At 37.0% G+C, this 16393-nt stretch overlaps 1 protein-coding gene across 2 annotated transcripts in view; it reads right to left on the reverse strand.

Annotated features, from left to right (window-relative positions):
• PLPPR4 (phospholipid phosphatase related 4) overlaps positions 1-16393 on the reverse strand; it is a 29647-nt gene that overhangs the window by 11236 nt on the left and 2018 nt on the right. Inside the window, exons 2-3 of one of the 2 annotated variants that reach the window (XM_027740791.2) lie at positions 5949-6134; positions 1585-1714 (exon numbers count right to left, since the gene is read on the reverse strand). In XM_027740791.2, coding sequence (XP_027596592.2) covers positions 1585-1714; positions 5949-6134 — 316 coding nt within the window. Of the gene's footprint in view, positions 1-1571; positions 1715-5948; positions 6135-16393 lie in introns of those variants that run through there. The other variant, XM_039378352.1, reaches the window with a different exon arrangement.

Genomic DNA, 16393 nt, shown 5'->3' on the forward strand with positions numbered 1-16393 from the left:
AATTTAAGTCAAGAATAAGAGGGTTTTTTTAATGAAAGCTTGTTGCAAAGTTGAATTCTTTAATATAAAAAAATAAGATAATTTATGCTTGTTTTCTTCCTGTTGATATTTAATATTTTGTTTTAATGGCTTGATGTCCTCCAACATCCTTTCATAAAAGTGAACTACACTGGAGCTGCTTCAATTTGGAAAGAATTTTTCTGAACTGACTAAAAGATAGCCAACTATTTGAGGAGAGCACATGGGCTCATCCAGTCCTTGTACTTTCCCACTGGAATGTGAGCTTTAAATAACATGGCCTGCTGCCCATCAGATCATTGGTCAGAAGACCTGTTCTCTTTTTACTACCACAGAATCACCAGCTGGTGATAACTCTGGCTACCTTCACACCTCTGATATTTTTTGAGTGTTGTGTCCTTGCCACTATTCCACATTTTAAGTCTATTTCATAAAGGATAAGTGTTTCTGTCTGATTAATAATGCCAAATTCACAAGGCAATTGAAGTAAAGCAATTGCTTTACTAAACATTTTCAAATGCATTTCTCCTAAAGATTTGCCTAGAATTCCCTACTTGTGTTCATATAGATAAATCTATTTTTCATCCTAAAACTGGAAGAATGTTTAAGTCATCAAAATATGAAAGAAACTGCAAATCCAGAGTATGAATCAGGAATGATATTCATGTGTCTCTGAGCTTGTCTTTTTGGTGAAGGAATACCAAACAGGAGAAGAAGTGGACATGGGGTATCCTTGCTCATGTTGTAATGTACCAACCCTCTGCTTACTTCCTCACTGCTGCTCTTAAGAGGATGCTTTGCTGGTCACAGACTGTATAACCCTGCTTGTCACTACCTTCCTGCTTGCACGACTACAGAAACCCAGTGAATAGTTGTCCTACCAGGTTTTCAGTCTCCTGTGCTGCTGGTTGTCTTTGCCTAGGCTGCCCTCTCTAATGAATTTCTGAAACAGAGTAAACCTTTCCTTTAGCCTCTCACTGGTACAGGGAATTAACTGTAAAAAGGAGATCAAAGTCCAGTTGCCTTTTCGAGGACAGTTTCTCATTAATGACAATTAAAACAAAGTAAAACAAAACAATTTAACATGTTCCTCTATCATTTAAGCTGCCAGATTCCAGACCTTTTTGAGAGGAAGATAAACACATTCCAGAAAAAGAATGTCAAACCTACTGAGTTTCTGACAAGTTTTCACTGTCAGGCTGAATATCGTGACAGGTGGGTTGAATCCTTATGATGCACCGAAGACAGGCAGGGGAAACTATACACTGAAATCATTAAAAGGCAGCCAGCTCAAGGTGGGCAGGGAAGGAAAAACAAATTATTCTTTTAGAGATACTGACAGTAGTACAGGAGAGGAAAGGGAAAATAGAGAGTGTAGGTGCTGCATTACTGAGTATGGGGCTGCTCTGTTGCAGTCTGACAGTTTCTTCTCACATTTTCTAGCAGAAGATGATGTATGCCCATGACAGTTCTGTTCTGAAAGGCTGTTTCAGAGAAGGAAACCTGCATGGTGAAAATTAAATGTATATGGAAAGCTCTACTTTTTGACTAACATTTGAAACCCACCAACAAATCTGACAGCTCTTCTAAGAAAAGAATTGAAGTTGCATCCTCCTGCATTAATATTGGCCTCTGTTCCAATCCCATTTCTTCTTTTGGACAGGCAACAGTAGAGAATTCCTTCTCCTATCATTATCTGCAATGACAAAGGAGCCATTAAATTAAAAGTAGCACTTACTCAGAAGATCCTGATTGAATTTAAAGGGCTGAAATATAACTGTAGCACAACCAATGTCATCCCTTTAAAAGATTTGTATCAATATGTGAACATAAAGCAATGCAACTTAGCCTGAGTGAGGGCAGGCAAGAAGGTGGCCTGAAATTAAATGCAAATAGCATACAGTATACTGTGCTCAGTGGTTCCAGGCCTTGATCTACAGCTGAAGCTTAATGCTTCTACAATAAAAAAGCAATAATCGTAAAATCTCACCTCTAAAATAATCCACAGCCACTGCAATATCCTAGTGCTCTTGAGGTGGTTTTAGAATTCAGTCTTGGCTGCAAGCCTAGCAATCCCTAGCAGCTTCTAATTACATGACAGCCTGCTCTTCTGTATTTGTTTAATTTGGCTAGGGTTTTAACCAGATCCACAGCAGCAGAAAAAGTTCTGTCCTTATGGTCCCTCTGACCACACCAAGCAAAACAGATTATGACCAAAGTCCTAGACAACAGTTTATAAAGGGAAGAATATGAATGAAAAATGGTGTTACTTGCTGGAAAATCCAGACTCATTTATACATTTGCAGTCTCAGATTTTATTGTTTGCCTTGTTCAATAGTACAACAACTTGGAAATCTGTACAGGGTTTGTACAGAGTTCAGAATAAGGGCTGGATTGAAATATTGAACTTAATGAGGCAGTTCTCACCACTAACAGGAGGTTCAGCTTGCCTAGCCACAGCTGCATTGAAAACTAATACATGGAATGCACAAAGCTTACAATGCAATGAGGTGCCAAAGGATGAGAATTGTGCTGAATCTGCTGTAATTACCAGTGAAGTCTGTCCATACTAACACCCCTCACCTGAGGAGAAGGGAGGTAAAATGGACAAGCATAGTCTAACTCTATTTTTAGCTAAAGTTTTAATAAACTGAAATTTCTTTGCCAGAAAAATCAAAGTATTGAAGGTTGTCTTATGACATTGAAAACTCAGTGGTAAGGGTTATTTAAGGAATTCTAATTAGCCGAGAACTATGTTCACTATTATCTGTCTACGTTGGATCAATTTAGATCTGAAGCTTCCCAGAGAAATTAGTAGTACTTCAAACTTAAAAGCCTGACACATTCTAATAGTTTTTATGCAAGCTTTAGTGAACGTCTGGTACAGGGAAAACAGCAGATAGATGGATTAGCTTGTGTGAGAGAGGAAAAAAGTAGGAAACTACAAGGCCTATGTCAAGGAAAATTCAGAGGCTGGTATTTCCAAAGAAACCAACTCCCACAATTGAGGAGGCGGTAGGACTGAAACTGCCAGCAGTGAATTTCTCTTGCATGAATTGATTTCCCAAATTAATGTGATCTAATTTCCTAGTGATCTCTATTAGAAAGGGCCTTTAAGCAGGTTTTTAGTCAGTGGCTGATAAGAGTTTGAACCTACACTGATACCATTAAATAACTGGTCCTAATATTTCTGAAGGAGTAACTAGAGAGCAAATCTGTCAGAGGATCAGATTCAGAGTTCTTTGAAGCAAATGGCAGTCATGTTGCAATTCAGGTATATCTATATTCCAGACTTAAAACATCCATCTTGGTAATTTCTTCAAGTCCAGTTGTTCCACACTGAAGTCTCCTGTGGTTTGTGAATACATATACAAAATTTAATCTATGCCACAAGCTATAAGACATATGTCAATAATACAGGTAGTTACTTTTTGTAACCCTTCAGGTCTACAGAACAGACCTGTTCAAAAGCATTTGCTACTCACTAATAATGAGCAAAAAAGCCCAAAGGAAAAACCACAACATAAAGCCCCAAAGCCTTATTTCAGATCTTTCTGAAATAATGGCTTGGGAAAATAAATTATAAAATGTTAGATTTTTTTTTGTAAAAATAATTAAAGTGAGTGGGTTTATATATGGGGAAAATTATTATATCAACAAAAATAATACAGAAAAAAATTACTTTCTATCCTAATATTTCTACTATTACTTCCTATTCCTATATTTCTAATAAGGAGGGACTGAGACTGGAATTTGCTTGTCTTCTTCCTCACACACAATTTTTCTTTTCTTTTTTCTTATTTACACTCTTTGATAATATTTAAAATGTGGCTTAATCACACCTGTATTTTACTGAGTCTTGATGACCTTCTGCCTCATACTGCAGTATGTACCTGAAGTGTAGACACAGACTTGGATATACTGGAGATCCTCAATTCCTCACATAGCTCATGCTTTCTTTTCTATATTTTACAAGCTTTATGAAGTGTATAATTAATTGAAATGTTAATGAAAAGTAATTTGTAAAACGCTAAACTCTATAAGATGACAATGGTACAACTGTAATCTTTTTTCACTGAGCTTCACTGGCCTATTTTTCCAAAGAAAAAGGGACCACTTGGACAAAAAAATCCCAGACTTTTTTATTTCACCTTTTTTACTTTGAAAAATAAGGAGCTAATACCTTCATGCCTTTACTAACGGAAGTTGTGTATTTTGCACTATCACTCCCCAGTCTCCAACTAATACATTCAGCATCACATTCATGCTCACACCAGTGTTAATGAATTACACCTTCCTAAGGCCTTCAGCTTTCAGCCAGTTGAACTTTGAAGCTTCTGGATTTATTTTGTTTACCAAACTTATTTTTACAGGCATGCTTAAGTGTGGGTTTGAGTTCCTCACATGGCATGTTTTTGGTCAATTTTCAGTACTGCTGGTAGAATGATTCAAGCAAGAATGACATTTTCTATTGCAAAACTTCATGCAATGCTGAAATAATTTAGCTGTAATCACAGCCCTTAATAAATACTATGTAATGAAATGGGCATCTTTTATCTTGATTTAAGGTGTTTGATATTACCTAGGCTTGAAACAAACTCTCCAAAGTAAAAATCAGGTTTAACCCCTCTACTGTGGCCCAAATGAGTCTAGAAAGATTCCTTCTGTAGCTACTTGAAAAAAGTCCACTTTGCTGTTAACAGAAACACTGTCTAACCTTAAGAAATCCAGCCAAACCACAATACTGATGTTTTGGTTTTGATCACAGTATTTGGTGTTTGTAGCAATCATTTTGCACCAGGATCACAGAGAGTCTTAGCTCCCAGTTGCTAAATGAGCGCAATTTTTAGCCTGCTGCTTGTGCAGAATCCTTCAAAAATAATTTCTAAAGTAACAAAATCAAATGCAGTAAGAATAGTTCAGTTAAAAAAAAAAAGACAAATAAAGAAAAAACATTCTGGAAAGCAAAGAGATAACAGCACTTGATGATTTTTATAGAGGCATCATATTTTATAGATTTTTTTTTAACTGTAAATTGGATAGTATTATAAAAGGAATGAACTGGTTGAATTTAAGGGAATTCAGAGAAGCTGGCAGCAGAGATACATTTGCAGCTGGCCTTTGAGAAGTGCCTATCTGAGATGTGTAGTCACTGCTGTCAGGGGAGAGAAGAGATCCTTTCAAAAGGTTGATTCAGCTTTTTAGGTGCATGGAATCACTCACTCAAGGTGAATTTCTCTCTCCATTTGCCAGACAGGAATGGTGTGAGAATAAGGTTCCTATCTGAACTGCTAAAAGCAGACAAAATTAATTCCCTCTTATATATATATATATATATATATATATATGGCTCATATTCTGACAGGACATCTCTGTTCTGCTGAAATCATCTCCTCCCTTTGGGTGAATGGTTAAAACAGCCCCTTTTTGCCTGCTCTTAATGACTAACCTGAAATTTAGAGGTGTTCCAGTGTTATTTGGGAAAATGTTGTTGAGTTCACTGACAAGACTGATATACCTTCTTATGAAATAAAGCTAGTTCTAAAAAAAAGTGGCAAATCCAGGGCTATTTCCAACAAAATCTTGAATTTTTTGTATCTCAGAGTATGGAGATGTCCTGTCTGTTAAAGTTCAAATATTTGTAGAGTGTAACAGAATGATTCAAGCTATTATCACCCAATCATAGATGCTGTTTCTTAATATTAATGTCCACAGTCAGGATAGTGAGAGTAGATGAAGTGCTACAGGAGATGTTTTAAGGAGTGTGTCTCCTTTTGCTACAGAAGAATGAAATACAAATGTTAAATCCTAAGGTAATTAGCCTGGATGACAGTCTGCAGCTTAACTGAAACCAAAGATGCTATTTTCTTTACGCCAACTGAAACTCTGTTCAAAATCCTTATTAAGTGACAGTAGCACCTCAAACTTACCGTAATTGATGGTCCAGCAAAAACCAGACTAAGCAACATCAAGAAGGGAACAGACTCTTGTGTAGGTTCAATGTATGGCATACTCAGACTCTTGTCATAGCAATTAAATCCAGAGTGAACTGGCTTGAAGACATCAGTAAGTTCAAGAAAATAGAGGCTAACAACAGAAGATGCCAATATGGGCAACTAGAAGAGAAGAAAGCAACAAATTACTGTTTGGAAATGGAATAGCAATGCTTTTGCAAAGACAACAGAGTCTGTTAATAAATCTCTGTGATGTTTGCTATTTACATCTCACTGCTTCCTGTCATATCCATTTTATTATCTTTAAATAATTAATTCTCTAGAGATATTATACTGTTCACTTGATATTAATAAGCATGTGTTCTACCAAGCTAGTCAAAACACCCAATCCAATCTTCAGCACATATAATTTATCCTTTTCATCTATGAATCATTAATAGACAAACTTTGATTTTAATTTTTTTTTTTAAAAAAGTACCAGGACTGCAATCTCCCATGTGGGGCCTCGGCATTCTGCTGTTCATCAATCACTCTTTTTGGTCCTTGAGCAACTCTGTGTCATGTGTTCGACAGTCATTACATCAAAGCCAGTTTGTATTAAGTTTCAAAGTGATAGTTAATGAAAACCAGTATCCAGTGCTTCCCTAGAATCTAAATATGTGATAAAATAGCGTTCTGCCTTTGCACATCCATTTTGCCATTCTATCAGAAAAGCAATTAACTTTGGCAAGACTCAGTCTGTTTGGAACCATGATGACTATGGTCTTTTATCCTCTTTCTATTTAGTGATTTTATGCTTTGCAATTACTTCCAGTAATTTATTAAGAGCAGAGTTGGCCCTTCTGGGGATAAATTCACCCCTGCTTCCCACCAGCTCTGTAAAGCACAGATTCAACCAATAAGTCTCTGTGGAAGGAAGTCATTCAAGAGAAGAAATAGCAAAAAGGCATTTTAAAGCCATTGGTTTATAAGCAAACAGAGAGGGCAGCCCTGCCCCGAGGGTGGGTGTTGGGGCATTCAGAGGTGACCAGCAGGATATGATTATTCTCTGTATCCTCCTAGTAAATGCTCAGAAATACATTTTGTTTGTTATTTTCCAGAGTCCTCCCTGAATAAGGCAACACCAGAGTAACCTCCTGCTCCTCCACTAAGATGCAATGACTCCTTCCCAGTGTGTCTACTACAGTGAAGGTACCTATGCAAAATAGCATCTGAGATTATGAGAAATAGGGATTGATCTAACATATTTTGGGCATACTTAGATTATATTGTTCTTGCAATGTTCAGTTCGCATTTACAAAAATAACTGATTGATTAAAATCAATGTTCTTCATCCCATTCTACAATACAATAGAAAAAGCAGAGGTAAAATGGGGTCAATATGTGTTTCAGAAAAATTATTAATAAAATCTGCTATACATTGCAGAGGGACAATGGTTTCTTGCATTAACTGGCAATTTTCAGATTTTGAAGCATTTAGGCATTTTAAAATGTAGACTTTTTTGCATAAAATGTAACTGAGTGATTAAAGAAGGAGGGTTCCAGCTACATTTAATCGAAACATCTTTTAATATGACTTAGTTTTTGTTTAAAAGAACAGCTTATCTTTGATCTGCTGAATGACAGATTTGAAGAAGCTAAATTGTGTCTTTGAAGTGTTCCAAGCAAAATCTGAAGGAGGTGGAGAATGGAAGAATTTTGCTTGTCTGTGTTCAAGTTGATTGCATTGTAATGGCACGTAGTATAGAGGCTGTAGTTGCACAGAAAGGGAGGAAATGTGTATTGGCATCCTTAAGTGCTGTGAGCATTACAAAAATAACACCAGGATCTAGGAAGTTTGCTTCAGTAAGTAGTGTGTGTGTATATATATATAACCCAAACGTGTATATATCTATTTGCACTCATATACTATATTACACATACATATTTTGTATAGCATATAACATACACAATATGTAATACATGTTATGTGAATACACAACTATTATATAATCTGACATAAATATATATGGAATAATTATATACCATGTCACTAAATTGAGTCCTGCTTCCTGCCCACCACAGGAAGAAGTCCAGTTCTTTAACTGGATGCTTTATATAATACTGCTCCTCACTTCCTGCTGGATGCAGCCCCTGACTGACCATAAAGCAAGCATGCATGATTAGTCAACATGGGCTAGACCGCTTCCAGTCATTATACAGATGTGCAGGACGAAAGAGAACTTCCCTAAACTCTTCAGACTCTGGGTGCCCTTCTCTCAACACCTGCCTGCACAGAGACTATGGACCCGATTGGGATAAGTGTCCTCCTGAAGGAAGGCTGCCACAGTGCATGCTGTCCTGGTGTGCAGGGAGCTTGCACTGAGTCTCTGCTGCTCTTGCTTGGACATTGAAATTCTGCACAGCATTTCAACTCACACGCATTGCAACTTCCCTTTTGCACAGTATTTAACTCTTGAAACATTTGCAACATCTTTTATTATTAAGTATTTGAAAGTCATACATAAAGACTTAGCCAGGGTCCATGCCCCATGGGGCAAAGCATCTTATAACAGGACACAAACATTCCAATGAGCTAAATCAACAAAACAGGCAGAGTGCCTATTGCCCTTCTTTTCAGAAATTACACTCTTTTATCAAGATGTCCCCAAAGGTTCATTTCTTAGAATGGAAACGCAGAGCGGGCACACTCATGGAACACCTTGCATTCAGAGTTCCATCTTTAGTGTGTATTTTTCCATTTCTCCAATATCAGGAAAGGGAGTCTTTCTTTGAACAATAGGCTATGCATTACCAACAAGTCCAACTACACTTTTATCGTGAGATTCTTAGGAAGGCAATTTTAAATGGCAATATTCAACTATCAAAAATAGGCAATATGTGAAGTGGTATTTTATTGTGAGACACTAAAATAAAAGATGTGGATAACTTTTTTCTAAACTACTGTATGTAAGCTATAATTTTATTATTAATTACAAAATCAAGGAATTGTAAGAATTGCATTTTACTGTCTTATGACTTCACTACAGGACTCCCATATTATTTCTGACTGTAATTACTCACTCTGCTAAAAGAAAAGAAATAATTTTAAAGGACTATGAATCTCCAACATAACTGCTTACAATACTAATGAATAGGTTTGTAGTCAATTTGCTATATACAGTATGTCAGATCCCACAGGACATTTTTCTTCTAATCTTTTTAAAAATACAAATATTAAATGCATCTTCTTAAAGCCTAACATTTCTTAAAAAAAAGTAAATCTTTCTAAAATCTTCTAAACAGTGTAACTGGCTATTTCATATATGAATATTTATGCAGTGTTCTGCTTAAGGCAGTAGTATTTCTGTAATTACAGACTTCAACTCCCAACACCTTGAAAATGTCAAATATAATTAGATGGTAGAATGTGTATTGTTTTAATTACAAAATGGAATAGGAATTTTCCTGTTCCTAATTAGAATAATAAAACCCCCAACGTCAATTCACATATTTTAACTAATAAGTCTTTATACTCTTACTTCTTGGGTTGGCTAATGGAGAAAGATCCCTGTTTATCTTGTAATTTACATCTGTAAATGCAGAATTTGACTCAAATGGTCAAACTCTGTTTGGATTAGAGCCTTGAACCATAATCAGCATAGCTGCTGGAAAAGTTTGATTTATGGTCTATTTATTTTTTAAAAATTTCTTTTTCTTTTTCCTCTTGCTGTTTTCGTAAACGGTAAGTTAAAAGCCTTCATTAAGCCATAGACTTTGCTATTAATAACAAATATGTTATTAATATTTTAAAAGCTTTTGCTGTATTGAGCTAGGAATTGTCCAAGCATCAGAAAAGATGTTCTCTGTTCCCAAGAGTTCAACAAGGATGTAAATACCCAGAGATCTTGTAAGGAGAAAACCTCCTGTACGTTACCCAGTGCAGGAAAAACCAAAAACAGTAATGTTGGATGATTGTTCTTTGTTCTCTTTGTTACCCCTTAAATCAGTTTTGCCAGCTGCAGTTCTGCATTTCTTTACCTGATTATTGGGTGATTTGTTTATAAGCTTGAGGTTTCCAGTACCAGTATATGCTCCATCTCTTATCCTACATCTGCAACTCCACCACACTGCACACTCTGTAATGCAGGAATACAGGTCTGGTATGACAGCAGAGGTCTTGCAAATGGGTCAGTGGAAGGTCAAGCCTTAGCAGCAAAATCTTATTGGAGTGGATGGAACCTGGGAAGCCCTGGCTTCTATAAATTCTCTTTCTCCAAAACTGTACACTGCTAGTTATATATCTAACTCTTGTATTTCTAAGCACTTAACTAAGCAAAGAGTTCCTATTTATCTTCAGGATAATAACATGGCAAGGCTGTGGTATTGTGGAAGATTTTATTAAATTTATCATCGATGTCAGTCCTTGTGCCAAAAAATTCATGGTCTAAATGACAATGCACAACAGATGGATGAGACAAGAAAGAGGGCTGTGATGGGTTGGAGGAAACAAGGTATTCCTTCTCTCAGCCAGCTACTAACAGCGATTGCAGCTTTCAGCTGCCCTGGCTGTTGTACTTTGCTGTGAGATTCACAACGGACAGGAGGAGAGAATGCGAAGAGGATAGGTCTCTCTTCTCCTGACAGGAATGAATACTGAGGTCATAACTGTGATTGAAATCCTTCCATAATAGGTCAATATTAAGAAATAGTATAGCTAAATTCTGCCATTTTCTCTTGTTTTTGAGAACTCCTGACTCTCTGAAGAGAGAGTACTAAGCATAGGATGGCTATAGAGCAGGGGACGTCTCACATAAAAGTCAGATTTTTAGATTTACTTTTATGTTCTAAACTTAATTCTTAAATGCCTCAGGCTTATAAGAGAAGGCATTCAGGCTTTTCAGAAGTGTAAGACTTGCATCTGTATAAAGGTTTTTTGCTTTTCTCTCTGAACTCAAGTTTCTGCTGCTTCTTGTCCCTTTTTTGGATGCAGGTTTCATCTGTCCCAAAAACTACAAGGAATTAGTCTTTTCTCTAAAGGATTTTTACCTTGCCATTGTCTAAGTTTTGTGAAACTTATGTGCAGAGACAAGATATAATGATCTTTCTTCTCCTAGACTTAACACTATTTGATTTAATTTCAAATCCCAGATGTCATTGAAATCTATTATCATTACCATTTTGGAAAATGAAGTTATCCATATTTCCAGCATTGATTTTAGAATTTAACCTAATTATTTGGTGACTGCCAATTAGAGTCTAGCTTTGGAAATACAACCGATATCAAACGTCTTGATCTTTTTACCAGATCTTAATAGAAAGCTCTCAGTATGTGTAAGACCAAAAATAGAGCTGATATACCAGTGATACAATTCCTATTTATTTCAGAAATCTCAGTCATGCTGAATGCATGGTAATCCTAAAAGTGCTTTTTAAATTTTTTTATAAATGTATGTGAAGCAGCAATTACACAGGGAGAAACAAACAAAATAAAAATTGTTTAACAAAATATTTTCAAGCAGGAATAATCTAAAAATAGTTTGCAAATATTTCTCTTAATTGCATGTATGTGTTTAAATAGAAAGTAAATCCTTAAGCAGAAATTTAAAACATAAAAAAATACCACCAATGCATTTCTTTTCAGTGTGACTTCAAATGTAATTGATGAATCATTCTCTTAATTATTATTATTGTTGTTTAATTAAATCAATGATTAGTTGTAATCAAGGAATAACTACACACAATGAGATTTAGGATATCGCACATACTGTTGATTACAAAATTCACTTTATGCTCCTACTGCAAGGTTATGGTAAATCAAGAACAGAAGCATTTCAAAAAAAGGTGGTTGTTTTCAGGTCAGTGTTACCAAATTTCAACTAGAAGTTTCCTCAAAACTCCCATCTCTAAGGGACAAAGCTATCAGTCCCTACACAATGCTACAATTTATTGTATTCTCTAAAACATGCTGATTGTCATATATACAAAAAAAAAATTAATCTTGTGGGTGCCAGCCTTTCTCCAGTGACTTACTCCCATGTTGTTTTGCCACTTCAGAACTCCCAACAAATTGAACTTTTAAGTGACAGGATCATCAGTCAAGAAGCAATGTAACAGCTCAGCTACTGTGCATGTTGAGGTTCCACAATAAGCTGGGTTTTATTAATTTTGGCTGCAGAGTAATAGATTTTTAATAATTACAGAAGAAAATCACAGGCAGGGTTATTAATTTTTGGAAGACACAATAATTTGGAAAAATGCATCTCCTTTAATTGCTAACGTATTCAGGCCCTCTTTTACTACTGGAAGTAGTAGTAGGTCAAGAGCATGTTGCTGGACTGGAAAGGGAGCAGGGTCTTCATTCACTAAGAACTACTCAAACTCTACACTTGCCAAGCACAAAGCCAAAAACAGAAGGGACATCTAACTTGTGTCATTTGCATTTGTTCTCCCAAGACAGCCTTGGCACAGGCCCGACACCTCCCTTTTCACTCCCCTTTTGTGGTAGTATGCAGACTGTACAGCTCTTCTATACGCACAGACATGATGTCAAGGATGTAACACTGATGACTTTAGCCAACAAATTATATAGCTGCTTTGAGCACAGCAGCCTCCTCAGGCCTCAGATAGCCCTTTAATATTTTGGGGATGCTGGTCTCTAATGCACTGTTATAAAAAATCTGACATCTATCCTCTGAGTCAGCCACATTGACGAGGTCAGCTCAATGAGCACACAGCTAAGTGTATTTCTCCTTCCTCTGCTCTCACACATGGTTGACTCTTTTCAGAGAAAAAGCCATCTATTTGCAAAGTATTATGCTACTTTGACAGTATGAAGATAGTTTCATATTCTGCAGTTGGGTTTTTTTTGGGGTGCCCCCCCCCCCAGTTAAGTATAACAGAAAACCAATCTAGGAATATGACTACATGAGCCTTCAAGGCACAGCAGTATAGCTTAATTCTTGCATTAGATCCAAACATCATGTTCTTAGGAAGAAAGATTTAGTCCTACAGCCTACTCTCCCTTTTCTCTTATTCTAATCACTGCACTTCTCTGGCTTTTTGTGGCTCTTGCAGTCACACCTATCCGTGACTTGCAGGTGACTATAATTTAAACGTTGTGGGTCATGCATGACTGAACAGCTGAAAAACATTCCAGATGTAACTGAGAAGTGGCACTGAGCTATCAAATGATGTGTCAAACCCAGCTTTGTCAGTGTAAATTAGAAACAAAAGGAAATAAAGCATCTTTTGCTGAGACACAGTGGTCATTCTCTACATGCACTTATTTCAATGGAAGCTGATGACCTCCCAAGTTTTGCAGCCTGGAGTCCTACAATGATAACAGATCTTTGTGCTTTTGCTGGTGAGAATTCCAACTCCTTTGGGGAACAAGAAAAATAAGTGGTCTTCCAGTACTGAAAGAAGTATTTCAAAACAATCCTGGTATGATTAAGGCCTGGCTGAGCTCTGGAAAATGCAGGAAAAGAAGCTGCCTGTATCTGTATGCATGCATCATACAAAGAGTCTAGAAGACAACATAAGGAAAAAGAAATATAACTGCACAAGGGACATTGTCTGAAATATCTCTGATTTGAGTAGCTGGAATTTAAGCAACCAACAGATGGAGGCTGTGCCACAGGAGCACAATTTAGCTGGAGAATAAGTGCATCAAGTCACACAGATTGACAACACCTTGACCTTTTGCATTCCCACATCTGAGGCACTGGATGAAACAGTAATGCCACTGAAGTCAAAGGCAAAATTTATAGTCACTTCTGTGAAAACAGGATTTAAACCAAGAGTTTAGAAGTGGGATAGCATGAGTGAAGACAGTCTTTTTCCTTCACCAAGAAGAAATGTGTCTGTCTGTCTTGCCTCCTAAGTGTGACCGTTCTGCCAGGAATGGAAACTGCGTAACTCTGGAAGTTTTCCAGGTTCATATTAAAATGCAAGACATTGATATTTCTTCTCTAAGTGAATATAATTATGATACACTCTGAATATACTGAAAACAAAGTCAGTTAACAAAAAGCAAAACTTATTCCAGGAATACTTGTCTTCAAGTTCTCCCAGAGGCATGTAGACTTTTTACCATGAAAAGTAAATTCCCACTAGGCCAGAGGGGCTATGAATTTTCATGGTAAGTTTTGTCTTTCTCAACTATGCAAATGAAATTCAGATAACCCATAAGTCTACAGAACCCTAAAATACATAAGCATAATTAGGAATAAAACAGACCTAACTGCCTGGTAGTGCTGATTACCACATCCTTCAGGTAAGTATGCACAAGGCAATCTAAAATTATTCAGCTCTAACGAGTGTGTGCTAATCAGAGGTTCTGCTAAGCAGAAGTACTACCAGTCCTTTAAAATAACCTCTAAAGCATTCTTATGAGACATAGGATAAATCATCAAGTTATTTTATTTTATGAATCATGAAACTTGCAAATATGTAACTGAAAATGTGTTAAGATTTACTTCATAATACTTATTTATTTGCCTCTGATGTTTTTAGGGAATGACCCATCCAGATTTTTCAGAACCTGTCTCTTCATTTTGTTTCCTTTACAGTTCTATGTCTGTCAAAGCTTTAGCCCAATTCTCCTTTTGCTTTTCCTGTATAAATGAAGAATAACTACTGATCTTAAGAGGGGCATATTGGTTTCATGCTTTAACTCTTTTGTTGGCAAAACCTGCTAGTTTGAATTATCCATTAGTTCACAGAATATGTCCTGAGTCGGAAGGGACCCACAAGGATCATCAGCGTTCAACTCCTGGCCTTGCACAGGACCATCCCCAAGAGTCACATCCTGGGCCTGAGAGCATTGCCCTAATGCTTCTTGAACTCTGTCAGGATCAGTGCTGTGACCACTTCCCTGCGGAGCCTGTTCCAGCACCCAACCACCCTCCGGATGAAGAACCTTTTTCTGATATCCAACCTAAACCTCCCCTGACACAACTTCAGGCCATTCCCTTGGGTCCTGTCACTGGTCATCACAGAGAAGAGATCAGTGCCTGCCCCTCCACCTCCCCTTGAGAGGAAGCTGTAGACTGCAATGAGGTCTCCCCTCAGTCTCCTCTTCTTCAGGGCAGTTGGCCTGCATATATTCTATGTAATCATATTTTATCCAACTCTGAAAGTTGTTGCCACTAAACACATTTGTTTACAGGAGTTAGTCTCATTCATAACACATTCTAAAGGATCTTAATAGCTGAAAGCCCTCAGTGTCAGAACTGCATTTGTTTGCTGCTATTTCTGAAGTTCTGCATGCCTGCATTATATTGGTTGTTACATATATTATTTCACCCTGTAGAATATATTTCATTTGTATAACATGAACACATCTCTTTCCTACCACTTGGAATTTGGAATTTCTTCTCAACCCAACATCCTTTTTTCCAAGTCTATCCTTTTGTCTAGCATTCAAGAGAAAAAAATGGCACTTTTTTATAATGTATTTTCTAAACAATCTGCTTTTCCTTTGGCCTAGACCTCCTAGGTAGGTCTTGATGGAAAGTGAATGTCAGCAAACCCTAATTTTCTTGTTTGAAGGTACAAACTTAATGGGCTATGGCTTTTTTTGTTGCAATGCAGAGTGAGTGGGAAGGGACTGTCTGCTGTGAACAGGACAGGGAAAATAAAAGTGAATGAGCGCCAAGAGGAAAAAAAAAATAAAAGAGTTCACAGCATTCAGAGGTGAGAGGTTGAAAGCCTGTTTTTTATCACCCATTCATAAAAGTCTTAAAATTCAGAAAGCCTTATTTAAGGGTGTCTTGTTTTTAAGTAGTTGGCTGTTAGATTAAGTCAGGAACTTACCTCCTGCTTACAAAGGAAATCCATATTACATAGTAATGCCTGTCAACCACACCGGGTGAACTCCTCTATCCCTTATATTTGAAACTTCTCATTGCAATTAAGTTGTCTTTGATTAAATCTCTCTTTATGGGGTACAACTTAATCTTTGGTTCTCTTTGAACCAGTCACAACAGACAAATCTAAGTCATCGTGTCCTTTACCTGATGCTTCTTAAGTGCTGGCATTTGCTGTGCAACAAATCTTTAGAGAGGCATTCACAACAGTCTGATTAGAATTAGAGTGCGTGTGTGTAAGTACAGAGTGAGTGCACCCAAGTAACACAAGCTACATGTTTCTAAATATCATATTTATCATATTGTTGTTACCCCTTCACTCAAGTGATTTGAGTACTCAACTGAAATGTGAGAGATGGTTTCAAATCCTCCTGCTGTGTAATGGGAGAGGGCTGATAACTTACCAAAAGTTTCCTAATCAATGTTAGGGTCAAGTGTATTGAAGTCAATTGTTTTTTTTCTTGATGTTGCTTTTACTTCCCAGTTCAAGAAGGGCCCTAAGTCTGCAGTTCAATAATTAGAACTTGCTCTTGGTGGGAAAGGGTTTTTGCAGGCTCTAGACTTTGTTCC

Source organism: Pipra filicauda, unplaced genomic scaffold, assembly GCF_003945595.2.
Source record: "Pipra filicauda isolate LSUMZ 115617 unplaced genomic scaffold, ASM394559v2 scaffold135_size2527700_pilon, whole genome shotgun sequence".
In the NCBI taxonomy this organism is placed as follows: domain Eukaryota; kingdom Metazoa; phylum Chordata; class Aves; order Passeriformes; family Pipridae; genus Pipra; species Pipra filicauda.